Raw genomic sequence first — 27,280 nt, 5'->3', positions numbered from 1 at the left:
GGCTTAACATTAGGGACAAGGCTGCTTTGATTGACAGTTGTGCCAACAGAGGCAGCTTCAGCCAGCAGCTGTCTGCTAAGTGTCACCTCCACTAATTCCATTCACTGGACATCTTGACCATGTTTGTGCTGTTGGTACTTTCAGAAGCATTTTTAATGGAGTTATCTGACAAATACTGTGGCTTGCTGTGTGGTACTGAGCACCCAAGAAATCTGTGCTTTAGTTCTGATGAGTAAAATCTAATATTTTAATATCAGTTATTTAGCACTAATTAGCAAATAAATGTCTTTGCTTCCACCCACTGTGATTATGAATGCAACTTGCAATCCTTAACTAACAACTTAGTACTTCATCCTCTCCTCCAAATATGGTAACTTCTGGCTGCAAAAGAAAAACAAAAAAAAAAAACACACACACACACACACACCAGCAGCACAAATGCTAACATTTAGGCTTCAAAATGCAGTGCACAAAAACAATACATGGTGCCACGGTGTCTATCCTTTATAAAGTCTGTGACCAGGACTGGCATCAGCACCCCACTTTCACTGGAAAATAGATGCATCAGTGCTCTGCATGTTCTTCATCAAATGTCCCCTCTTTTAGTCGATAGGACAGAGAAGAAAATATATACTTATTTATATGATGGCCTGTTGATTTATTTTATGGTGCAAAATCTAGCAGTGTCTGGCTCTCTTTTTAAGGCCCCTGTCACACAGCCTAAATGCCAACCCCCTGGCAACCAGTGGTTGCAACAGAAAAATGTGTATTCTGTGACCAGTTGCTGAGTGATTGCTGGAGGTTGCTGGCAGTCAAATGGAGACTGCTTACCAAAATCAAAATTAAAGCTGCTTTAAAACATGTTGGTTGCAGTGGTAAGGCACAGCTTTTACTTTGAAAGCAATCATTCTCCATTGTCCAATTGCGTTGCACTTTTGTTGCAAGTGTCACTACTGCTCAGCGAGTGCAGACACGTGGCATCTTCCATGTAAACTACTGACAACAGTGGCAATCTTTTAGCAACCAAAGCAATCACAAGAAGGCTTTTGGTCCAGCCCACTCTTTGCAACTGATTTCCCTCAGCGACAGCCAGGAACCTTCAGCAAACACTTTTCAACCAGTCAGGAAATACACATTTTTTTTCCTAATAAGTTGTGGTTGCCAAACCTCTCTGTGGCCAACTTTGTTGAGAGCAGCGGGTTAATATATGCTTACAGGTAGCTTCTGTGTGGTGTGAGTGGAGGCCCTTGCCAGTAGGTGCAACAAGTCCTCAAAAAGATAGGCTCTTCAAAATGTTCATGTTCAAATAAGGTCTTTTTGGGAAGTTAATCTGAAATGATTACGAACTATTTGAAGTCAGTATTAAATGATTTAAGTGGTCAGTGTTGAGGAGTGTTCCAGGGATTTAACATATTCCTCCAACGTCTTTCTTAATTCTAGTTGACATCTTCCCGCGGAGGGATTGCATTGCACTGGCATCCATGTGTGTCTGCTCCTTTTTAAACACCATCCATGTGTGGCCAAAGCCCCACTTGACAATGACGCAGAGTGATGCCCCCTCAAAAGCAGAGAAAGAGGAAATCTGTGATGAATCACGTCCCATGGAGGGAAAATGTGTTAAATAGTACTTGGACACTGCAGCATGATAATTTTCTATCACAGCAGCCTATAAGTATCTGACAAGCCCTATGCTGACTCGGCAGTCTGTTACAAAATGGCAGGCGTGCCCTTTTATCTCGGTACATGTTTCACGGCAATTGGACAATCAGCCACTGCAGTGAAAATCCATAGTATTGATCGGCCTGTATCTTCTCTATAATTCTCCACCAGGAAATCCCTGATGACAAATTATATCTGCACCAGTTTTTGATTGGTGCTTTGATGTAAGCGATCTCCAAGGGCAGACTGAGGAACTGGTTGAGGCTTTATTAACTGAGTCTAAGCTGGCTCTTCCTCTTCTCACACCTGCCCAAAGCTAGCCCTTCTGTCAGTCATACTGCAGGCAGGCAGGCAGTCAAAACAGCTTCAGTGAGTCAGAATATACAGCTGCACATACAGGCCACCCAGCATCATCACAGAGAGAAACGCAGGCCTACTACTGGGAGGGATAGCTGGCTGTGAAGGTGACTGTCTGCCTCCTGTGTCTAGACTTGAAGAGCACGCACACACACATATGCCAATATAAGCCTGGCACAATAAATCTTGCATCAGATATCGAACAACTTTTTCCTGTTTATTTCTAGATCAGAGGAAAGTCATTGCTGTATTTCATTACAATTTACAACATGTATACTGCATTTTTATAAGTCTATCCCGAGATAGTCACTGCCTTTTATTATGCCTTTGTAAATTGTGCTGCAGTGTTAAGTTTCAATTTACTGTCAGTGTAAGCGGTCATTTCATTCAAGCAGCTCCTATTCTGTTTCCCTTGCATCTGCCATAATGGCACTGCTACAATGGAGCTAACCATCTCCTCCAATCTGCTGTTTATGAACATAACGCAAAGAGGTAGAAAAGGCAGCACAAGACAAATTAAATGTGATAGTGTTTTCTATTGATTCTAAACAAACGCACGCCTTTTCTCACTCTCTGCTTTTAGCACTTGATGTGTATAACGAGCCTTATCATTATTCACTATGTACTACTCCCTTTTTTCCTCAGTTGATAACCCTGACCACAATGCACTGCTCAACACACTGGAGTGCACACATCAAGAGGCCTCTTCTAATCCTGGCGGGGTACTTAGCAGGCATCAAAATTGGCGAAGAACTTTTCCGAAATCCACTGTCATAAATCCGATGATTTTTGAAAGGAGAAGGGGAGAGAGAAAGCCCTTTATTGGAGAGTCGGGTGTGTGTGTGTGCTTGGGGGGGGAGGGGGTTGGAGGGGTGGGGGATAATGTTGGACATAATCCAGTCTCTGACAGAGGAGGAGGGGAAGCCAGCATCGTTTACAGAGAGGCATATGCTCCCTCCCTTCACACAGTCATGAACTACAGCAAAGCAACCTTTTACCAGCCAGTCAGAGAAGGATAATCTTTCCCCTCGTAGCACAATGCAGGAGATTACATGGAGAACATGTCAGTCTGCACTGGATTTGCTAGACACTAGATCTCTTGTCCCTATCGATTTGCAGGCTGCTCATTCATGTTTTCACACGGGTCTCACAGGCATAGAGGCCAAAAGCATATAGTTAGGAAAGCAGCCATTCTTTTCTTTCTGCTCCCTTACCTCTTTGTATGACTGGGTGCTTCACTTTGTGTGTGTGTGTGTGTGTGTGTGTGTGTGTGTGTGTGTGTGTGTGTGTGTGTGTGTGTGTGTGTGTGTGTGTGTGTGTGTGTGTGTGTGTGCGCGTGCTTCGGTTTGCACCAGCATTTGCACATACATGCTCGCAACAGTGTCAATGTAACACCTGCTCCCGGTAAATGCGTTTTGTAATCACAGGACAAGTTAACCTCGACACCGCAGACTGCAGATGTTGTAATCCCTGGTGCTATTCTGTCGCTGTTGATTTGCTTCGGCGCAAGCACAATCATCGCCCTCATTTTAGGGGTTATAGTTTTCCCTAAAGCTTTGCATTATTAATCAATTATTACATTGCGCACCCCCCCCCCAAACACGAATAACAGAAGCTGCTACAGTTTACACACTGCTGGACCCAGGTGGTTAGGACACTGACCATTATAAACGGGGCTCCTTCCTGTTTGTTTTTAAATGCGTCGCAGCAATTTAAATTGCAAAAACAAAGCTTCATCACTGTACGCTAAAGCAGCTCAGGGAAGCATTTGCACTCGAACACAAATGTGCCTAAACGTCAACAGCATTTTGACAAGTTATCAAACCATTATTTTATGGTTCCCGGTAAGCTGTTTGTTCCGTAATTAAAGGAGACCTATTATGCTCATTTCCATTTTAGCTATTCTATGTTCTAGTTGTGTATTATTCAAAGTCTTTGTGCAGCCCCTCAGTCCATCTACTGTCTAAAACAAGCTGTTTTAGCACCCTTCCCCACTTTCTCCTGATTGGCCACCTCTCACAAACAGAAGGTTTGAAGAAAAGGTATGTGGGGCTTCTGTGCTCAAAGTCAGGGCTGTTTTCCTGTGAGCAGAGCAGCACTCTATTTAATATCATGAAAAGTACATAATATTGAAGAAATTCACTTTGTGGAAACTTCACTCTAGAGAAGTTTTTGATATAAACTCAAGAAAGTCTTTGTCCTTAATGACAAAAGCCCTACATATTTTATGCAACTTGGAAGAGGGCAGATTAAGGCCCACTGCAGTAGACTTTGACAGAAGAGTCCAGTGGACTCACAATGCCCATTTTAAGGAGCAGAAAACAAGAAGTCCTCACTCATGCGTTTCTTAGTGATCAATATGCTAACTCGGGGAATGCTAAAATCGAGGCGGATGCTTGACAAAGATGGATAGATTTGCACCGTCCGTGAAATGTCACTGATTCAGTGGAGGATGTCACCTCAGGATCGCTCGGCTGTGTGATAAGCCTGACACATCAGCTTGGGGTGGAAAGTGGTGTGGCGCCACTCTCTCACTCTCCCTTCCTGTCAGAGCAGACGGATGACAACGACCACCGCTGCACCGGGTCCAGTGGGACCCAGGTAAAAATGAACACAATTAAAAAATGGATGAGTTGCAATCTGTAGAGAAAAGTCAATGTGTGGGGTTTCGGGTGGTTAGCGTCTGAGTGGTCGCAGAAAAGCAAAATCATTAATTCCAAGTGAGGGCTGTCAATCTAGATTTGACAGAAACACTTTGAGCTGAGAAAAGTTTTGTTTTGTTTTTTTCAGTATTTATTGATTAGTTGCATGTCTAAGCACTTGTGTTTATTTGCAAAATACGATCAAATTTCAGCACGTTAAACTGCTGAATATAACCACCTTGACGTACTGTAGTGTGGCAAGTCCACGCTCACTGTGATATATTCAGACTGGCATACATCACTTTCATTTTCAGCACATCAGACACTCCTTGCCAGAGATTTCACTGATAATGGGAACAAAGCTCTGTCATTTTCCATAGATAATGTAATTGCCATAGGGAATGAGGCCATAAAGATGGCAATAAAGGTTTTAATTTTACTGCCTTCTTCTAGAATTTGACCCTTTGTGGTGCCCATATTTCTTCATGCCCCAAGGCAGGTGCTCTGAGACTCTTCTCTCTATTTGTTCAAGATCAAAGGTCTGTCCAACAACAAGCAGCACTGACAGGCTGCTTTGGCATATGTTGGGCCTATCTATTGGACCATGGGGAAGGTGAGAGAGCGAGAGGTTTCTGTTTTCTTCATCTCTCTGTCAGAGAGGCACATCTCTGGGGACACTGGGGCAGTTTGTGTGGTCAAAACAAGAGAGTTACACAGGGGGGAAAACAGCAATCAACAGAGTGGTACTTCACACTGACCCATAGCTTGACCTACTGTCAAATTCGCTACCTTTTTCTATTCTGTTGCTCCCTTTTGGCTGATTTTGACTGATTGGTTTTGTTTTGCCTTTTGTTGATCCGTCTTCCTCCTTTTCACTTCTAGGTAGCGGCTATCATATCTCATGTGGTATCCCAAAGACTCTGATTGTAATCCTGTTGCCTTCTGAAGGAAAAACACCAGAATCTGACAGAAGACAAAGCACCATCTGCCCACAGGATCCCGGGTAACTAATAGCCCAGGTCAAAGTCTGTCCTTTTATTTATAATCCTCAACAACATGAAAGATGAAGGGGTAGATTGAGATGCATAACTTCACCCCCCTTTTTAAGCAGGAAGCCCACAGACACCAAAAATGATGAAATGCTTTGGCTGAGAGGTAAACTATTAATAGACTGCTCTACCTGAAACTGTCATTGTGATCCCTGCTCTACAGCCCTGCATCCACACCAGGAGCACCTTCCAGGGACCTGTAAAGGGCTGCTGAGAAGGACTATCACATATGCTGAGGTGCACACAGCACCTACCGTACAGGCGGCAATGCTTATCCAGAGACCAGTATGCTTCGTAATTGATAGTAGCATGCACGTGTCAGTAACTCAGTGGGGCAAAAGCAAAGTGTGGGCATGCAGATATTTTATTTTGTGCTGATTCTGGATGTATAACTGCAAATCTCTACGAAAGCCTACAGTGTTGTTGAGTCAAATAGAGGGTGACAGTAAAACAAGGACGCAGGCATTTTTCATGGCCAACTAATTAGCTATTTCCCCTAAGAAGAACAATAAGAGCTCTTGTGTGTGTCACTACCGTCTGCTGTGCATCATGAATAAAATGCTCATTTTAAATATTTTGGGGACAACTTTTGGTATGTAAATCAGCCAGCAGTAAAGTTATGTCAGAGGAAAAGTCACTGCCGATAGCAACCGCATTCCACAAATGATCATTTATTACCCAACACTATTTTTAAGGTGGGAAATGGCAGCCTCCCTTTGTCAAGTCTAACAAGGGAATAGCTTTCAGGTGCTTATACCACTATAACTCATCTCTGTGACCTTTTGAGCAGGAATTAGGGCACTTTCATCCTTGCTCAGGTGCTTGTTGGAGTCCATTAGCATTTTTAAAAAGTGCTACAGAGTATAAAGCAAAACAGGGAATCTTTCATTAATAGACCTAGTGAACTTTAGCATGTTGGGTAAATTATGTAGAATCCCCCTATAAAGGATGGCTACGGCATTGCCGCAGACTTTAAAGCACCATCTACTTACTAGCATGATGAATTGTGTGGTTGTGACTGCATTTCACAGCACTGTCTCTATTTTTGTAACGCATTTAATATCAAAGCTAAGATCCACGATACCTTCAAGCACACGTAGCAATCATGAGTTAATATTTCCTTGCTTCAAATGCTCAGTACCTCTTTTATCATTATTCTCCAATTCAACATGCTCCTCCTTCAGGGAAATTACATAGCCAACCACCTAATCCCAGTCGTGTTGAGTGCTATTCTACGCTAGCAGACCAAATTAAACATCTGACTGAGATTGCTGAGAGAGACAGAACACACAGTCTTCTAACCCATTCTCGATTTTTGAAGCTCCTAAATAATTCATAGATAAAACAAAACACAACAAATACCTTGAGACGTGTGCTACACAGTAAGTTAATCCCACAAAATGAAATAGAACTTTATCTTGGAGCTTAAATTGAAGCAATACTGTGATATTAAAGTGTGAAAGAGAACACAAACACTGCAACAAATTACAAAATACCAGGGGGACCGACAACAGTATTACAGAGGACAGCCAAATACCATTTCATTTTAGAGTGTGGGACATGCAGTTCAATATTATCGTTATTGTCAATAAATTGTAGCATGCAAGCTAGTTCGAGTTATCGCTGCCTGTGTCACGTATCAAAGCATGAGGAAGCTTAGATAATTCACAATTGTGCGATGTCAGAAATATCATGAAAGAGCAGCAGCATAACTGAGAATAATAAAAAGGGGGGGGGGAGAAAAAAGTTTTGTTTGGGCCAACCATGAAAGGCACTCCAGAATCCTAATGTACCAGATTGTGTTGAGATGTCATACTTTGTGCCGTCTGCTCGTTTTGTATTACCACTTTCCCTGTGATCAAAAGCATTAATCTAAAAAAAGGTGATATCTGAGTGCAAATATCATCTTTATGTGGCCATTACTTATTAATCTTTATGTTCATTCTGGGGCCACTAAGTCATGTCACCTAGATGTCCTCTGAAAGCACAGGGGCCGACAGTATATTGAATTACATGTTTCCCTATTTACTGGAAAAGCAGGTCTTGGAGATAACAAGAAAGGTGATATTTACAGTAGCCTGCAGCAGCGTGATGTGTCCTGCCAAATCGCAGCTCAGGTGGGCCAAGTAACTTCTCCATGCTGGGTGGGAGGATGAGACTATGTTAGAGGCACAGAAAAGATGTGTTTTTTTTTTTTTAAAGCTCTCTCTCTCTCATACCAGTGAGCTTAAAAGCAATTCATATAATCGTCTGTGACGATGAGCAACTAAGGTTTAAGTATCATTTTGATTTTTTTTTTCCTGTTTTAGATTCTCTCCTGTAAGGTGTTAGTGTAGGACAAGCGTGGTTGTAAATAGCAAAATTAATGATGTCTGAATTCCATTTAGCTACTTTAGTTTCAGGCTCCTGGTATTGTGCACACTGCCTCACTGATAATCTGTCATGGCTCACTGGAACACTTGAACAGAGCAGAGCCATCGCTTTATTATTGGTAACACCTGTGCTTTTACAAACAGTCATATATTGTGAGTTTAAGCCCGAGTGTCCAGTGAATTTAATCAAATAATTAAATACAAACTAAACTGTTTCACAAATTCTGGTGAAAGCAACATAAGCTGAACTGCAGACGAGGGCTTGAGGATGCAAAGGTTTATATGGCAATAACCAGACATTAGGTTACATTAGGTGACTGGTTCATATTTAGTATAGTGTATTATCCAGTTGAGCTCAACGTACGAGGTTGGTCAATAACTTTATTGGAATAGTACAGAAGTTTAAGCATTGATTAGAGCCAGAACAGTGAGTCAATAAACGGATTATTTGATCAACAGTAAATAAAACTGCAAGAATTAATTTAGTCATTTGTCAAATAATTTAGAATTACCACCTCATGTTTGTATGCTTTCCTCAACCAGTAAATTTGTATTTTTCACCTTTTTCTGTTCAGGTTCACATGCAGTCAAACAACGCAGCAAATATAAATGTCGATGCAAAGATGCTACAAATTCTAAAATATGGATGCTTCAAACACACTAAGAAATAGAGGGACGGGAATGGACCTAAAAAGGTACAAAGGCTTTGTCGCTGCAGCTGTACCTTATCAGGTACATAATTTGTACCTTTTTAATGGGTACAGTTTTGTACCTGTATATAAAGGTACATATTTGTCACTACAGGTACAGAAATGTTCTTTTAAAGGTACAGACAATAAGGTACAAAATCATTCTGAGGTTCAGAGGTACAATGTTGTACCCCACTAGGGTACAGCTGGAGCGACAAAGCCTTTGTACCTTTTTAGGTGCGTTCTTGTCCCTCTGTTTCTTAGTGTGGACACGTCTTTAATGTACCAACACAGAAAAACTATAAAATCGCCAAGGTGGGCACCTGAGGTTACTGTTACTAATTCAGTATACGACCAAGTCACAACCTTTCCTTCTTTTCCCAAGTAATGGCTATGAAGAAGTATTTTTTGCATAATACTGTGATGTCCTGGTCAAGTGACTTAACATTTTGAGTATAAAATCTCATCACTTTACTGGACATTTGTGTACAATTTAGAGCCTGACTGATTTATCAGTGGACAAGTATTACGAGCCAGTATTAGCTACTTGCTGATCTAAAGGTATCAGCATTTAGAAAAGCCAATATATGAAAATTTAAAAAGTAAAGAAGAGACAAGAGACACCTTTTAGCCATGCTATGTGTGTTGATGTTGCATAGTTTGTCCGCCAGAGGGCACTCTGCATTGTCCCTCTTCGCAACACAAGCTTGGCAACAGCCAGCTGCTCCCAGCAGAGTCCAGCAGAACATAAACAAGTGAATAAATAAATGCTAATAAATGTTAGGGAGATCTGTTTATGTTTTGTATGTTTGAAAGAAAAAAAAGCCAATATATCAGGATATCAATTTTTTTTTTTAATCAATAAATATCTGTATCGTTATATAAATCCTGTATCATTCAGGCTCTGGTAAAATGCCTTTACCATTAGCTTAAAAATGCTTGATTTATTGCACATTTCATCAGCATGAACTTTCAGCACCAAATTCTAACCAGTTCAACCTTGAGTCCAAGTTAATGTTTTTGCAAAACTGGAAGAAATTTCCTTCATTTTAATGGTTAAGTAAGAATATAATTTGGGGTAGAGTGCTTCTGTATTTTCATCAAGCACAGCGAACCCATCGGCCACCTTCTAAGTTGGCTTTCATCTTGACTGCAGCTAAAGTGTTGTAGTTTGGTACAGACACACAAATCCTACCAAACTATACAAAACCAACTTTGTCATAGTTCCCGCTTTTGAGGGTGTCTCCAGGATCCCTCAACACAAACAAGTATGGTATAAAGTATGAATATTTTTCAAAAGATTTACCAAAATTGGCACAGAGGACCATCAGACCAATCTGTCACTGAAAACAATTTGATTTATTAAAACCAAACTTGGCATATGGGCTTGGAATCCATCCATCCATCCGTACAAAAATATACCGCACTGAAACACAAAACTAATTTTGTCTAATAATTATTGATGTTTCTGCCTTGAATAAATCCTTCCTCTGGTAAAATCATGAGTGCCTCAAGAGGCACAACCCAACTACTGCAAGATTCACACTAATTTTCTTTTTTAAAAATTGTTTCTACAGATTTCGTATGAAGTCTCACAAATGTCATTAGATGAACTTTAGATTTTCCAAACTGCTTGTCCGCTGTAAACTAAAATGAGTGATGAAGTCAGTTTAGATCTCAGCAGGGCTTTGATCACAATCAAACTTGTTACATGAACTCAGTACCCACACATTTCTGGACTATGTGAAACAATGCTTTCATGTATTGTAGAAATATGTGTAACTTAGCGCACTGACACAGCATAGCTTCTTTAGGTTCTTTGTGGGCAACGCTGCAATAATTAAAAAAACATATTTTCCTGTCATTGTTTAGAAAGCCACTTTCAATATGTTTGGTACATCAGTGCATTCGGATCATCATTCCGATTGTGAAAGATGCCAGACATGACAGGCTTAAAAAAAAAAAAAAAAAAAAAAAAAGAAAGCCACTTTCAACATAATCAGATCAAAAAGCCATGGAGCCTATGGCCCCTTACTGCTGCTAGCAACTATATCCTTTCATGAGATATTTCTACTGCACTTTAAATCATTATTTATTAATCTGCGAGAGCCGCAAATTAAAGTTTATCCTTTACGTCTGACATATTTTCCTGGTTAATGTAACTTCTGACACAATAATATGCGCTGCACGAATTAATTATTTCTAATGATATGTTCCTGATACAGGCAGTGACATTGCAGCATATGAGCGAGAGCACTTTATGGTTAATAAAGTGTTTTGATCATCATATACAGGACTCGGGGAAACAGGTGCAGATGAAACAACTGGAACACATGGTGGAAGCCAGAAGCTCAGCACACCTGTTCCCTTCCTGCTAAACAGCCTCGCAGTGGATCGTCTCTGGAGCACAAAATAGCTTCCATCTCACACACACAGCACACATTTCTCCAATTCCAATTGCTCAGAGATGGAGAACAGACATTTGTCCCTTTTAGGGCCAATAGCAATAGTGATAAATGAAAGCAGGACTCTTTCTCTATGCTGCTGGAAGATCTTAATGCATTTTCCTCTGGTCTGTGTAGACAGAGCACTCCGCAGGGAGGAAGGGGAGGATAAGTAACTATAGGAGGTGGTAATGGTGTTGGTATCGGCTGGTGTTGTTTGCCCTAGCTGTATTGAAGCGATGGTCCCCGAGGAGCCTGGCACAGGGAGCTGGGTTTGTCAACCTTGTCTGAGGGACTTAATATGAAAACAACACTAATGAGAACCATTTCCATTGCTCTGTTTATTTTCAGAGATGCATTGAGCGGGGCATACGCACGGCTCAGTGATCGCACGTTGCATTGCATTCATTATGGGGCCCTGGATGGGCTACTGATACATTACACACAAACACACTTATAATTGCATTTTTTTTTATTGTTCAGTGCTACTTTTAATGCTGCGCTGAAGCAAAATAGGCTCCATCTGACCAAACACGATTGTAATGTTCTGTATCTGGATGGCATCTTTTATCCTTTTTAGAAACACTTACTAAAAACTAAAAATCAGCTGGCACTGGATTCCGCGACTGGCGGGAAAAACACTATATGTCCGCATATACTGTAGATTCTATAGTATCTGAAGAGGAATTCTCTTCATCAATAAATGACAAGCTTCAGCAGACAAGTATCATTTCCTCAAGCAAAATGAATCCTCCCGCGTCCATCTATTCACTCACAGACATGCCATTTTGAAAATCTCTCTAAAGTGACATTACTCTAGAGATTGAAACCACTATTTCATTGAGCAGAAAATTGCTATTGAATTTGGGGCTGAATAATTGGAAGCTATGTTCCAATGCAACCCACAGAAAAGGTGGAGTTATGTTTTATTGTCACACTCAAACCAATGACATTCTGAAGCTGAGCAGCACAAATGGTATGGGTATTGTTGGACGGGACATTGCTCTCCTTTGTATATGAGCCATATCAAGCAAGGAGTTGGAAGGCAATTTGGAAAGGATGCAATTCACTTTGAGTTGAAAGAAGGCCATGGATGGCATGAAAAGATATCAGCATTTTAAGGGGAAAAAAATCCAAGCATTCATCTGTGTAGCTACATTTTCTGTGTTTGTTAAAGCCTAGACTAAACATTAATTTTCAAAAATGTTTGCTGTACTGAAAACTGAACAGGGCAAAACTGTTCTTCCAAAGATTTTTTTTTTTTTTTTTTTTTTTTACAAGAAACTACAGTCTGTAATTAGAAAATCCTTTATTAAATATTTTCATACATAAGCAATCTTCTGATTGCATGTATCTACATCAAGAGTAGGGCGCACTCCTCCTAAAAAAAAAGCAATATCTGTGAAAGCAGCCACCATTTAACAGAAGAATAACAGTTTTCCTTATTTTCTTTGCTGTATTTTGTTTTTAGTTTTGTGGCACTTCCTCTCTCTCCCTGCCCCTCCTTTCATCCAAGATCGTTTTGTGAACCCTTTACCCTGTCATTGGTTTAGAGACTCCAAATGACTCTGTGTTTCTGCACAAGACTAATTCATCCCCTATACTCCCTCCCTTGGCCACTGGCAATACTGATGACCACCAGAATGACACACACACAAGCGTGGACACTTTTCATACAGCTAGACGTTAGCGCATGCACATACACACTCACACTTACACACACACACACACTGATGGCTGCTGTGGTGTGCTGGTGTAATGTGCTTTGTTGTGTGAAGGTATCAATCAGAGGGGAGCAGATTATTAGAGTGTCTGAAAGAGATCAAACAATGTTGCCGTCTGCACCCACACATGGCTGATTTACAGGCAGGCAGATAAAGTACTGCAGCTCTCTGTCAGGGGCTACATGACGGCTCGCCGCGCTCTTAGGATAAATTATTGCAGAGGCCCGCGGTAATGTCTCTCCACCTAGCAACCAGCCGCTCCAGCCGCTGCCAGGGGAGCCCTGCTTGTCTGCCATAATGGCACTGTGTCCGGGGTCAGCAGTTACTGTATCGTTGCAGAGGGGAGGGATATATATATATATATATATATATATATATATATATATATATAAAAACAACGCACACACATCCTTGAATGGAAGCGCGTGCAGGTTTGAGCACTGTTTCTCGTTTGTCTCTACACTTGCCATTGGAAGCAATGCCAAAAGACACTCAGGGATGACTACAGGAGGACTGAGTGGACACAGGGGAGGTGCTGATGTCTCGCTACAATTTTGCAGCAGAGCAACATTTTGAAAAACTGACACCAAGGTTCCAAACAAGACGGCGCTGGGGGTGGGTGGGGGTGGGTGCATTATCAAAAAATAAAACTTGGCAAAAACATTATAGAAAGCCATTTGTAACGCTAAGTCTGATCTTACTTGTGCGACTGGCCAAGAGGCAATTCTACAGACGCGTTATTTCATAGTATGCTCCAACTGTCGCCGTCCTCAGGTTGACATGCGGGCCGGCGCAAAAACAATCACTTTGTGACTGATAAAAGGCTCAGAGGCATATTGACATATACTGGTGACTTTTAGAACAAAACAAAGTATCTATTTGATCCACTTTCTGAAACAAGACTAGATATTTTGAGCTGTGCTTTAGCAGACAGTGACAAAGATAGATATATATATATATATATGTATATTTATATAGACAGATAGCAGGAAATTGAAATGAATAAGTCACCAACCTGAAGTGGATTTCACTTACAGATGACACATAACTATTTTATATGTCGCTGAGTTCCTGGCCTTTTATTTACTCAAGATGGCTTTTTTTTTTTTTCCTGAACACTGAGCAAGGTCAGAGTAAGTAAAATTCATCCGAGAAATTGGCAGCAAAGAAACGGAGCTGCAAAAAGAGAGCAGAAAAACTTTACTGAGATGCTAAAAGATAGATGCTGTCGATTGAGTGTAATGAATATTTTAGGGAGGCTTTCTCCATTAGAGCCTTTCAAAAGTGTATTTCTATATAAAAAGAGGGAAAAAAGGAAATAAAAACACACAAACAACCTAAAAAAATACAGAAACTGGCTTTGGCTAGCTGCTCTGCCATTTCAGTGATGACTGGGTGATCGCCTCCTCCCTGCCCCCCTCCCCCGTGTTATCTCGCTCAAAGCAGTGCCATCCCTCCATTGTAATAATGCCGCTTCCCAGCAGCCCTTGGAATGACCTTTCTTTAATTAACTGCATCTTGATGAGCAGATCTACATAGAATGTGAAGGTTAATTAATGAAGTATCACTGCTTAGTCTTAAAACCATCACCTAGCGGATGACAGCCAGCCCACCACTCTCAATTTTACCCCCCGATCTCATTAGCAATGTAAGGCCAATGGACAGCTCGGCTCTGGCCAGTGGATCTCAAATAAATTGTATCAAAGACAGGCCCTTTGATATCCTTCATATGGCTACGTAAGACCATATTCTGACTCTACATTTTGAATAATATATGAGAAATACTCACAAATACACACTTGCATTCTTGCATCACATAATGTGTTCATGTTTTTCTCTGAGGTATGAATCTAGTCAGCAAACGCATAAATAATTCAAATGGAGGTAAAATAATATTTCAATTAAGATCCATGTAATCTGTTTCCTGCAAACAAATACATGATGGATGGTGATGGATAATTCTTGTATTATTGCACTGTTTCATCTTGATAAGCTTTCGGTTTCCGTGTGATTTCATTTCAGGGCACATTTCAGCGTTGCTTATCATCGCAATTTGGAAAGAAGATCCACATTAGCGAATGTTGCCCAATGACTAAAAGTGTCTAAAGCTGGTAAAAGATGGGACGATGATGATTCAGGGTCTACGGTTACAGCGCATTTCCCAAAACTGGCCGCGCTCACACGGCTTTTTGTCTATCCATAATCTATCACACGGGAGGATGAGGTGAGCTATCGCCCACGTATGTTGAGCACTTAGAGCACAAACACTAGGTGGACATGCAAGACTATCCATCACCATGGAAGCTGGGTTTTTGTTGCTGTTGATTGCAAGATTTCCCTCTTGGGTATCGCAGGCCGTGGAAGCTACCAGGGTTCACTTACCTCCCAACTTGCCCTGGACATTGGAAAAATGATCTGAAAGTATCCAAGATGAGCAAAGTTTTTTGTTTTTTTTACCCCTTTAATTCTGAATAAAAGCCTCATTCAAAAGGTGATGATTTCATTCATTCATTCATTCATTGCACCCAATAAAATGGTGCACAGTTTTGTCACTAACCTGCGGTAAATCGGACAGTTTGTGTGCATTATACGCAGCTTCCTGACACCTAAAAAAATCCATCGAGCTCTGTGCTGCTGTTGTGTATTTAGATGTGCATGCAAATCTCCACCAGAAACCGCTACTGTCTCTGTATGAAGATTTCTCAACACAGAGAAAAATGATTGAGGTTCTCCATGTAACCTTGTTCCAGCCCTAAAGTCAAAGCATTAATGCATGACTTGGCATCGGGTAGCATAAGAAGCACAAAGCAACTTCAACAAGACAGCAGAGTTTGACAGGTGCGTGTTTATCCTTTTTATCCAATATCTGCAGAATAGAGGATAAAATATGACAAATACACTCAGGCCATCTGGATACGGCTAAACAAGCAAAGCTACCAGTCTCTATTTGTGTCTGTTAGCACTACAAAGTTATTGATTCCCACCATTTACCACTAAAACCCTTTGACAGCAGACACAAGCTCATATGTTAAAACTGGCATGGCTGATTTCATGACAAGCTAACAAAGAGTGATAACCCCCTGGTGTCTTGTTGCTGTCTGTGTTTTTTATGAAACAGAAAACAAAAGAACAACATATAAACAGAATTTTCTCGACTGGTTTTATGTCCGTGCCTTTTCTGTATACAGAACGACAATGATTTCCAACCCTCATTTATGGATCAAGTCGCGAAGAAAGACGAAGTGAAATTCCATTTTGTTGCCCATAAATTGTTAAGATTTTGCCAGAGTAAACTTGATCCCTAATTGGTGTAGCTTTTTTGCTACCAGTGATATAGTGTCACACCATCACTGATGACTGTCAGGTAAACTTTCTATATAGAAGTATTTCTCTGTTGAAGCGTCTATCTGATTTCCCTTTCAGCACCTGGAATGACACCCCGCTAAAAGCTGGCACAATGCGCTTCCCGCACACAACGCTGTCACCAAAGACAACTTGGGAGAAGCGAGTGTTTTGAGAGTTTGAAACAAAATAGCTGGTGCAGCATTTCCCCATTTCCGTCTGAAATCCTTGACACCAGAGGATTTACAGTGAAGTGAAGTGAGGTGGGTGCTGTATGGAACGAGCTGTGGGGGCTGCGTTAGCGGCGGGGTGGGGCGGGGATGGGGGGTCCGCACTACATTCGTGCTGACAGGGATCCTCCCTGTAGCGCATGCTTTTTTTCCATTAGTTCCTTACTCACTCTCTTGCCCTCCAGACCCACAGAGTGAGGAAGATTTAAGTGGCCAGTCAAGTGAAATCCCCAAGGTTTGGCAGGTGTGAGGTCTGGCTTCATTATCTACAGACACCTCTGTCCAATTATGAGCCTTGCTCCCTCTGTGACGATGATGATGCTGTGTGTGTGCCTATAGGTGTGTGCGTGTGTGCGTGTAGGGCATGAATAAGCCACCCTCATTGTTATCTGTCTAACTATCAAAATTCTCTCTTCCATCGTGACATCATTGACAATTTCACACAAAAAAAAAAAAAAAAAAAAAAATGTATGTGTGCGCGCTCAAATACGCATATCACACACGCACACGTGCACACACACACACACACACACACACACAACCTGCACACGTCTTTTGTTTAGATTTAGCTCCGTAGATCGGCCTAAACCTGAAATATTCAGCCCGTGGCCTCATTTCCTCCTCTGTTCTACTTGGAAGAAGAAAGCAACACCAGAAAACTACTAGTGCAATCACGGTCACTTCCCAGCAAAGATAATAAGGACGCGCGATAAAGAATAACCAAAGGCCCGCAATAAATTACGCACAACAATCCTGTAATCAAAAGTCTCACTGGTTTTGATACATCTCCATGGCTTCTCCATTTTGCTGACCCACTGGTTCCAAAATGTCAGCTGCTACAAACTGGAGCACTGCCTTGTAAGCTGCTTCAAACAAGCACAGGGGTCTCTTTCTCTAGACTGCTTTTGGACACCCCCTGCTGACACTAGAGTGAAACACAGGAACTCTACAGAACCTTCTTTCCAAAAGCAGGCTGCACTGATAAACATGTCTATGTTGATAGAAGCACACTTTTAAGATGGAGACAAGAAAGCAAATTATTTATCTGTTACTTTGGCCACATTTGCATTCTTGCATGCTTCTACGCCAGCAGAAAAAAATGTGATACTTGACAATACTGGGAATTCTAAACTACATTTTTTTTTTTTTTTTAAAAAAAGGGTCTAAATTTTTGTCTTAATTTATATCCCAGCATGTTTCTTGGGATTGCACACACTCCTCCTAAGGCTATGGCCTGCTATTGTCTATGAAGCCACATGTACCCTCTAGTCTCTGGTTCGCCTGCACTCATCTGCAGCTCTATCATCTGCATCACTTGGCAGATACAAAGAGCATAGCACTGATTTGCGTGTGAGCATACGCGCCTTTTGTGTGTAGCATGGCTGCACTTGCTTGTATGTGCAAATGTGTGTGTTTGTGTGTATGCTTGTGTACAGTGTCTTTTTTTTTTTTAATATGATAAAGTGGGAGTGTCTGAGGCATCTGATGGTTCCCAGACTTTGGCTCTGTTTTATCTGATGCTGAGATGGCAGCTGTTGACCAAAGGAATTCATACATGTGTGTATAATTTGTCTTATGGCTCAAAACAAACACGGGACACGGGACATCTTTTAGCCATTCAATTTGACACGACAAACCAAAGGTCACTGTGTGTGTGTTTTGGTTTTCCGAGTTCAGGACTGCCCAGAAACAGAATGGACAACAAACCTAAACACATTACGCAGTATTTTTCTTGGAATTGTATAAATAACAAGTCATTAACATATAAGAACAAATGTGGGTTGAAGCAGGTTGCAGCACAGCTCTGAACTCACCAATTTATTTGCCTCCTCTTAATGATGATAATCTTAGGACTGGCGGCAGCAAATGAGCCTCCCCCTGAAATGCAAAGGAAAAAAACTGCATGAATTAATAATGAGCAAAATTACTCAAACTCTGAACACCACAACCTGCTGCAGCACGGTGGGCAGCAGGCCCTAAGGTGACAAAGCTAGGTAAATATTTTATGTCTAAATATGATTTTGAGCTCGTGAGCGTGCTGCTTGACAATGCTGCCCATATCCTTGCAGAACACGGCTAAACCATTAAGCTTAAAGGAGACTTAGAATCCATCTGCAGCTCTTGTCTGGACAGAAACAAGATTCGGAGATCAGGTTTATGTGCAGCAGCCGGCTTTTGAGGTTTGTTTGTGAAGTGAGTAGACGGTGTTCTTTGGGTGCCCTCAGGTGGAAGCCTGGTATAATTGCTGTTGACAACCTACAAGTCATTGTGCAATTAAAGCATCTGCCGCTCCTGTGTGGCAGTGGGCTGTGATGCCTTGTGACAGCTCGTAGCCATTAAGCAACTGTAAGCAGCTGGCGTGCCTCAGTGGGGGAAAATAATGTGACAGAGGCACTCCCCCCTATTGTTGCCCTTGTCTCATTGGGGAAAAGAGGGACATTACATCACTCACCGAATACACGGGTGTCTCAATGAATGGGAAAGGGGCATGTCTACAAATTAGGACTGGCACAGCTGGATGTCCAAATGACAGTTTTTTTCTGAATGCAAAAACTGGAAGTGGTTTTATTGTTTTATAATGAGAGATGGAAGCCTAGTGAAAACACAGTCAAGAGCATGGAGTGTGCTCAACCCGGAGCTATCGGAAATTAATCAGATAGTGAACTGACTGATTAGTTCAACAGAAAACAGTGGCAACAATCAGATCATTAATTCATAGTTTTTGGGGTTTTTTCTACGGCTAAAACTTTTTTGTTTCAACTTGTTACATGAGAACATTTGTCGCCCGTTTTTCTTTTTCCTATCAGAAACTTAATATATTCGGATTTTAAAGTCTTGGGTAGACAAAAAAAAAAAAAAGCAACTGGGAAAATGTGATGAGCACTTCTCGCTACTTTCTGATATTTCAAACCAAATCATTAATTTTACCAAACAAGACGTTTGTTTGTTGCAGTCTTATTTGGGAATATTTTCAGTGCTGTTATTGCACTGTTTCTGGGCTAAATGAAGTTACCAAGCTTCTCAATCATAACAAGAAGGAGGAGAATCCTATGCTTTGAATGTGAAAAGTGAAAATTAGGTCTGGATCAAAATAGGGAGCATTTTGGCCTGTTCTTCACTGCTCGGAGGAAGACGGGAAGGACATAACTCTTGTCTCTTTTTAATTACACCACCACTAAGCCATTTGTGTGTCATGTGTAAATGTGGTCTTTTGATGGACATTTGAGTATACTGAATTTGCAGGGTGGGGCGGATTTATGTGCATATGATTTACAAACTGCTAAGAAAATAGTACTTTGCTAATAATATAATCTACGCATTTACCATATTGGTAATTGAACATTTATGGATTATACCTGACAAATTGTAATTCAAATAGGGTGATAATCAACTAGTCACATTCATGTGGGTAGACTATGAAAGGCCTTGCAAATTGTGTGTGTGTGTGTTCATGTGTCTAGGGTGCTTGTGTGTGCCTCCTGTCTGTCTTAAGGATTTGCTGTTTCAGCAGGGAAGGAATCAGTCCTGTGCCTTTGCCATGCAAGAAAGTCAGCGTAAGGAAATTCCTGAGCTTCACAGTGGCAATCAGGCAGTTAAGGACCTGCCACTGAAAATGGAGCTGTATGTCAGTCACTTTCATGGCTTATTCACACTAGCACAACTGCTCTGGCATTAAAAAATAAAAAATAAAGAGGCATTCTCATTCACTCACCCCAACAACCAAGTAAATTGCCCTTACTTGAAAATACTAGAGCGTGTATATTTAAATAGCCTACCATCTGAAAGCTTACCTTTCACACGAGAAATACTCTATTAAGTCGCTGCAGGTACCACAGCAATTGTTAAGGCTGGCCAGGCTAAACAAAAAAGCTAAATGCTGATTTTTGTGCCAGAGTAAGTTAGAATTAGACATTTATATGGTCCAACAAATAGTTTCAGCACGCATGTAAAAGCTATTGTTGCCTCTCTTTATGACACTTCCAGCACGACAGGTGGTACCAACTGTTTTAGTGGCTTTCTGGGAACAAAGAGGTAAGCTAATAATAATAGCTACCGTCTTCCCTCCCATTCTCTCTCCAAGGCAGATTATGCAACTAATACGTTAAACCTTTATATAAGGTATTTATTCTTTTTGTTAAAAAATAAATAAATAACATGTTCAAATCACATTTAGTTTGGTTCAGTACCTGGGAAGCAGAGCCTGAAGGACTCTACTGGGCTGAGGGGTTGGCCCCCTCATCCCAGTGATGCCGCGTTCATGTGCTTGAAATCCCGGTTTAAAATTAGCACAGTGTAAAAACCATAGACATACATACCTGTATATCGTTCATAAACGTGCGTGGAGTATTTAACATTTATAATTATCAGAGAAAGTTACTTTATTTTTGGTGCCTATCGGCTTCCAATATATATTTGTGAATGAGGCATTAACTTAAAAAACTTTGTAGAAAGTCGCTTTATTAAGTTCAGTCCACTTACTTGTATTAGTTTACAGCGCAGATCTGCCACATTCAATATGGCAGACGCGCTGACGTATCACAGCAACGGGTTGACCCGCTCATACGGCGTCTACGTATGTCTACGGTATTTGTGTGTATTTTAATAAGGACCAACAGTTAACTGCGGTGGAATATAAACGCGGGGATTTTTGTTTCCGGTTAGTTTTTTGTTTTTTTTTAATTCACTTTAAAAATTTTTATCTATTTGACAATTAAATTTGGGCATTTAGCAAATAAGTAAAAATATAAACTAGGTCACTGAACTTTTGTTTAAAAAAACGTATTAAAATACATCACTTTTTATTAAGTTGTTATGAGTAATCAGATGTTGCCGTTCGATTTTCCCACAATTTTAAAAGCAACATATGACGACACCAACAAGCCCTTGTGCAGCTGCCGTAAACCCCACATAGAATGTCGTAAAGCATCTGTATCAGTGTAGGCAGAGAAGTGAAGGGCTACTGTCATTAATATGCAAACCGTGGCGGATTTCGCATTTTAAAACGGGTAGTGATGTTCTGTTGGCTACTTTTTGATCCCATTCGGGTTATTTTAAAACTATGATGGACGCCGTGAGGGCTTAGAGGAACCAGAAAATGAGCTGATCTCCAGCAAAACCACCTCGAAAATGGCAGCATACAGCGCTGAAGGTAATGCAAAACAGTTAAAATTCATAACTAAAAGAAAACTCTAGGATATCATGATTGAGCTGCATATTATTGTAGTCGTCTTGTAATCAGTTTCACAGCTGTGCATTAAACAACGTCCAGTTGAAGTTATTGTTTCCTGTTTTATGTTTTCTGCTATCCGAAGTGGCTGCAGGACATTCTGTGGTGGTGGAGGTGAGCCCAGATATCCACATCTGTGGTTTCTGCAAAAAGCAGTACAATAATTATAAGGCCTTTCTGGCCCATAAGCAAAATGAATGTTCCCTGCCCACCTCTGATGCACCAACCACTACTACCACAGCCACCCTCACAGGTAATGTACTCCTCTTCTGCTTTTTGTTTGTAATTTGAATGAAAACTTGACTCTGCCTTTCAAATTCTTGTCAGACTCCAGCACTGAGTTTGTTTTCGAGGAGACCTACCAGACCTGTGTTGTGAGAGGTGTCAAAAAGATCCTGACCAAAGCCCAGAAAACACCTTCCAAAAAATTAAAACCTGCCCTGACTTCAAAGAGACACAGCTGCTGTTTCTCAGGTTGGTGCCTCTTGCTGTTGATGACTCCAGCACGTTCTCTTTCTTCAGCCCCAACAAGAAGAACTGCACTTCCTGCAGTTCAAGCTTCATTTTATTAGCATGTACATTGTTTTTGGTCTGTTTGTTTGTTAGCAAAATTACAGCAAAACTTCCCATCCAAATCATACTAAATTTGCACAAAAGATGGCCAGAGACCCCTAGATCACTTGATTATATTTTTACCGTAGTTGGGTCAAGGTTAAAAAAAATATATATTGAATTTTAAATAAAATCATGTCTCTCTCAAACCTATCAGTTTCATCTGATATTCAGTACAAAATTGTGGAGGGCCAAGAACTAGTGCCAAACCGAACGCCATCCGGCTCAGATCCAGATTCTGGATTTGCAGGCCACTTGAAGTTAACATGGGAAACACCATATAACACATATTTTTGGCCATTATCTCAGCATGCAAAAATACACATCCTCCTGATTTGTTGCAGTAAGAAGCATATCACTGTTGTCCATGGATGTGTAACATTTGACTGGGATATGCAAACTTTTTGGAAGGTTTGAGTCCCGTTACATCGGGCATTAAGTTAACACAGCGTTTTACAAAAAGGACCTCATACGAACGGTCAAACATGGTGGTGGTTGTAGTGTGATAGTCTGGGGCTGCTTTGTGGCTTCAGGACCTGGACAACTTGACGTAAGTGATGGAACCATGAATTCTACTCCCTACCAGAAAATCCTGAAGGAGAAGGTCCGGCCATCAGTTCTTACTCACACTTGGGTTACGCAGCTGGACAATGCGCTGAAACACACGACGGAATGGCTAAAAAAAAAAACACGTTTAGGAGTGTCCTAATCAAAGTCCAGACTTAAACCTGATTGAGATGCTTTGGCATGACCTTAAACAGGCATTTAATGCTCAGAAACCCTCCACTTAAAATAATTCTGCAACGGCGATGTGAAAGACTCGTTGCCGATTGTCGCAAACAATTGATTGCATTTCTTGCTGCCGAGGTTGGCTCAAGCAGGTATTAGGTTTAGGGGGCAGTTACCTTTTTCACTTAGGGTGCAGGAATATTTGAATAACTCTGCAGAAATGCAGAGGCTGCACACACCTTGTATAATTTTTTTTTTTTTTCTTGATCTACAGGTTGCACTTTCAAGACACAGTATGGCCAAAAAGACATGGAGCGGCATCTTAAAACTCACACCGGTACGCTAATGCCGTCCTCAGTTGCAAAACTCCATCAGAGTAAGGTATTGACGCCAGTTGTTTTTCCATCTACCATCCAGGCGAGAAGCCATTTGAATGCGAACTGTGCCACAAGCGCTTCAGTCGGCGGGACAAGCTCAACATGCACAGCCGCTCGCACACAGGTGAAAAGCCGCACAAATGTAAACACTGCCCCTATGCAGCAGCAGACAGCAGCAGCTTGAAGAAGCACCTGCGTATCCACTATGATGAACGGCCGTTCAAATGCCAGATCTGTCCTTACGCCAGCCGCAACTCCAGCCAGCTTACCGTGCATCTCCGCTCGCACACAGGTGGGTAGCCAGAGGTCCAAAATTGTTAGCATCTCTGTGACAATTGCATTTTATAGACTGGTATAAAAATATGTTTGTGGTTTGGGGTTTTTTTTTTATGTATTTTCTAAGGAGATGCACCTTTCCAGTGCCAGCAATGTGATGCAAAGTTCAAAATAAACTCAGACCTGAAGAGGCACATCCGGATCCACTCTGGTGAAAAGCCTTACAAATGTGACTTTTGTGAGTACCGCTGCGCCATGAAAGGCAACCTGAAATCTCACATTCAGATCAAGCATGGTACGGAGAACTCCTTTCAGTGCGTGCACTGCGATTTCAAGTGTGCCAACAAGACTGCTCTGCGACAGCACACGAGAGAACACCAACCCATTCAGCCCATTCTGTGTTCCAAGTGCACTTACTCTTGCTCCAGCAAGGGGGCGCTCAAGGTTCATGAGCGGATACACTCTGAAGAGCGCCCTTTCAAATGTGACTTCTGCAATTTTGCCTCCAAGCAGCGCAGCAACCTCGTCATTCACAAGAAGAAGTGTCACTCGGATAAGCTTGAGAAAGGCAGCGATGGGAAGGGTGGCAGAGGTGGAGGGAAAAGTTTAGGCACTGACTCTCCAAAGCCCGTCAGCTCTCGGTATCGGGCCAAATTGGATGCAGCTCGAGCGTTTTGCTGTGACTCGTGTGATGCTTCGTTTGTGAGGGAGGACTCCCTGCGAAGCCACAAGAAGCAGCATAGGGACACTCAGAATGTGCTGCAACTGCAGCTCTCCACCCCAGCGGATGCAGTTAACTTGGTTCCCGTTACCATGTCGCAGAGCAACGCTCAGCTCGAAGTTCCTATCTCGTGTAGCCCAATGCCTCCTTATAGTAATGCACAGCTTAAAATCATTGTATCTCACCCTTTAGGCCCGGATAACTCCTTAATCTCAACTGGTGAAGATGGCCAGAATAAGAGTAACGTGGTGTTGCTTAGCCCAGAAAACCAGGACATGGTAGTCAACTCCATGATACAGCAGGTTAATCTGCTGGCACCTGTACAATCCCTTGGGTCATCCCAGACCACAGAAGCCACCCTCGAACCCCAGACTGTCCTCTTGACTCAACTCAGCACAGAAGATGCCAGCAACCCTCTCCACCAGGCCCTGCTGCAAACGGCCATAACCGCTCAGGACTCCAGCAGCAGCACCCAGACCTTCATCACCACCTGCTCTGAACTGGAGGGCCTCAACGCTTTGATCCAGGAAGGCGGCACAGAGATTACAGTGGTTACAGAAGGAAACACTGCTTTGGTGACCACAGCACCTCTGCCTGATGTGGACATGTCCAAGCCGGCGGAGGCAGTGACAGCTGAGGAGAGTGCCTTACCCTGTGAGGAAAGTGCGTTGCTGGTGCCAAACATCAGCCTGAGCAGCCAGAATGTGGTCATCCACGGTGTTCCACTTATAGTGTCCACTCAGCCGCAGCAGAGCACCGTGGATCAGCTCTCCGCTCACACTCTCTACTCAGATTCACACACACTGGAAAGCATCCCACAGTGAGCGGACGGTGTTGTGCGTTTCTGAACGTGAAAAGAGTGAAACTGCATCATAAGCTACTTCTCTGCTGATAGCAGCTCGTAGGTCTAAAGGTAACCACTAGAACAAGAGAACTGTTGACTTTGGAGGCATAATTGTTTAGTTTTTACATTTTAGAATAAATATTTCATTCACACATCATTTCATACAGTCTTATTTTCAAGCATCATGTTTGGAGGCATCAGAAATTTAAAGGACACGTATCATGCTTTTAAAACCTTATTTTTATATGTAAATCATTCACTTGTCGTCAATTCAAAGTAGAACTGCAGTGCTTTGGTATGAATTTCTTATTATTGTAGCTCCACAGACCCCTCTTTTTCACCTTTTTTGACGTGCGTCTTAGAGCAACCTATTTTAGTGCGGTCTCTTTAAATGTGAATGAGACATTTCACGCCCCGCCCTCCTCCAGGTTGCACAGCGGTCAACTCCACCCCGTTCTGACATTTTTGTAGTTTGATAGCAGCGATACGATTACGGGCGATACGACTACCGGCAGAGCAACCTTTTATTCACAAGTTTATTAAAAATGTCAACAACGGAAGAGTTATCCATCCAGCCCTATATGTTTGACCCAGAGACTGACCCAGAGCAGGAGAATGAAGACGACGAACCTACGTGCAACTTCGGCATAACGAAACTGGACTACAAAATCACTGCGCGAAAAAAAACATTTTTAAAAATGGCGGATTCACGAGATTGGTTAACCGGATGTCCATGCCCTTGTTGAGCAGTTCCACGGCAAGTACTGTGACGTCAGAGGACAGAAAACGTCACAGGGACTAGAGAAAACTGAACAGCCTGAAAAATATGACCCCAAAAAGAATATAAAGATATCTACGCAACACTGGAACAGAATGCATTTAAATTTCCTGCACTGCTACACACTGAAAGTACACAACACAATGTATTTAAGGGCTAAAAAAAGTGGATACGTGTCCTTTAAAGTAAACTTTGTTTCAATTAATATATTTAATTGAAATAAGCTTTATTTTAAAGCGGCATCATTCAAAAACATTTTACAGAATAAATAATGTTGCAAATGAACAAAATGTGAAAGTGACTGAATGTATTTGTACGCTGTATTTTTATGTTTGTCCATAAGGTGGCAGCAGAGTGGCGAGTAAAAGGATGAAGTTAACTCTGCTTTCTGGAGTATTCAGACTGTAAATGTACTGCTGCCTTGTAGTATTGATTATACATATTCTGTATGGATAGCTTTTTAAAAACAAATAAATATTTTCAAGCCCTCATTCTGAATCTATAAAGTAGATGTTAGTTGTGGAAAACATTAGGTTGCATATCAAGATCTTAGTTTCTAAAAGGCGAGTTGCGTTCCCAATAGATTTTTCAATAAAGAGGCCGTTTTTTGCTTGCTGCTTTCTATTATTCTGGCCATTTTTACATTCAGACTTCAGCACTTAGTATTTGCAGAGAGCGGATGCTGCACCTGAATAGGATTCTCCTGTGTAAACACTTGACCATTGATTTCTTTCTCCTCTCTGAGCGCTAATGGCTCTGCTGAAGCGGACGCTTACATTTTCCAGCTCAGCATGGCCATAAACTCAGATGAAGTAGTTTGATGCTTAAAAAAGAAATTCTTTGCCAGCGCTGTACTTCAGTGCTTACATTTTTTTTTTTTTGGTTACATTATTGCTGCACTTCTTGAGAAATGCTACAATTTTTATCCCACTGTGTTTCTATAAGATTTTAGAAGTGCTAGTCACTTTTAAAGGTTGAAATGCATCCTGATCTTTTGAAAGTGCTAACCAAGAATTAAATGTGGACACTGACTTCTGTATCTGTAGGAGCACTAGCCAGTTACCTTAGCATCAACACTGGAAATGGGAAAAACAGGATAGTTAACTTCTATTTAGTGAGTTGTGTTTTGAACAGACATTATTGTGAGTGTGCTCAAATTTTCATTTTACTTGTAACACAGCGGGATAGTTTTCAATCTTGTGCTCAAA

The 27,280-nt window shown here is 41.5% G+C and overlaps 1 protein-coding gene across 1 annotated transcript; it reads left to right on the top strand.

Annotated features, from left to right (window-relative positions):
- The first annotated feature begins 21,431 nt into the window (after window positions 1-21,431).
- Window positions 21,432-26,554, top strand: zfp64 (zinc finger protein 64 homolog (mouse)). The gene is made up of 6 exons (XM_030733762.1): window positions 21,432-21,657; window positions 21,821-21,988; window positions 22,063-22,209; window positions 23,351-23,413; window positions 23,494-23,745; window positions 23,857-26,554. The coding sequence occupies exons 1-6, from the start codon at window positions 21,636-21,638 to the stop codon at window positions 25,272-25,274; spliced, it is 2,070 nt and encodes a 689-aa protein (XP_030589622.1). The 5' UTR covers window positions 21,432-21,635; the 3' UTR covers window positions 25,275-26,554.
- The last annotated feature ends 726 nt before the right edge of the window (window positions 26,555-27,280 follow it).

The sequence above is a fragment of the Archocentrus centrarchus genome, chromosome 7, assembly GCF_007364275.1.
Source record: "Archocentrus centrarchus isolate MPI-CPG fArcCen1 chromosome 7, fArcCen1, whole genome shotgun sequence".
NCBI classification, from domain to species: Eukaryota; Metazoa; Chordata; class Actinopteri; order Cichliformes; family Cichlidae; genus Archocentrus; species Archocentrus centrarchus.
This window is presented reverse-complemented; position numbering and strand designations above follow the sequence as displayed.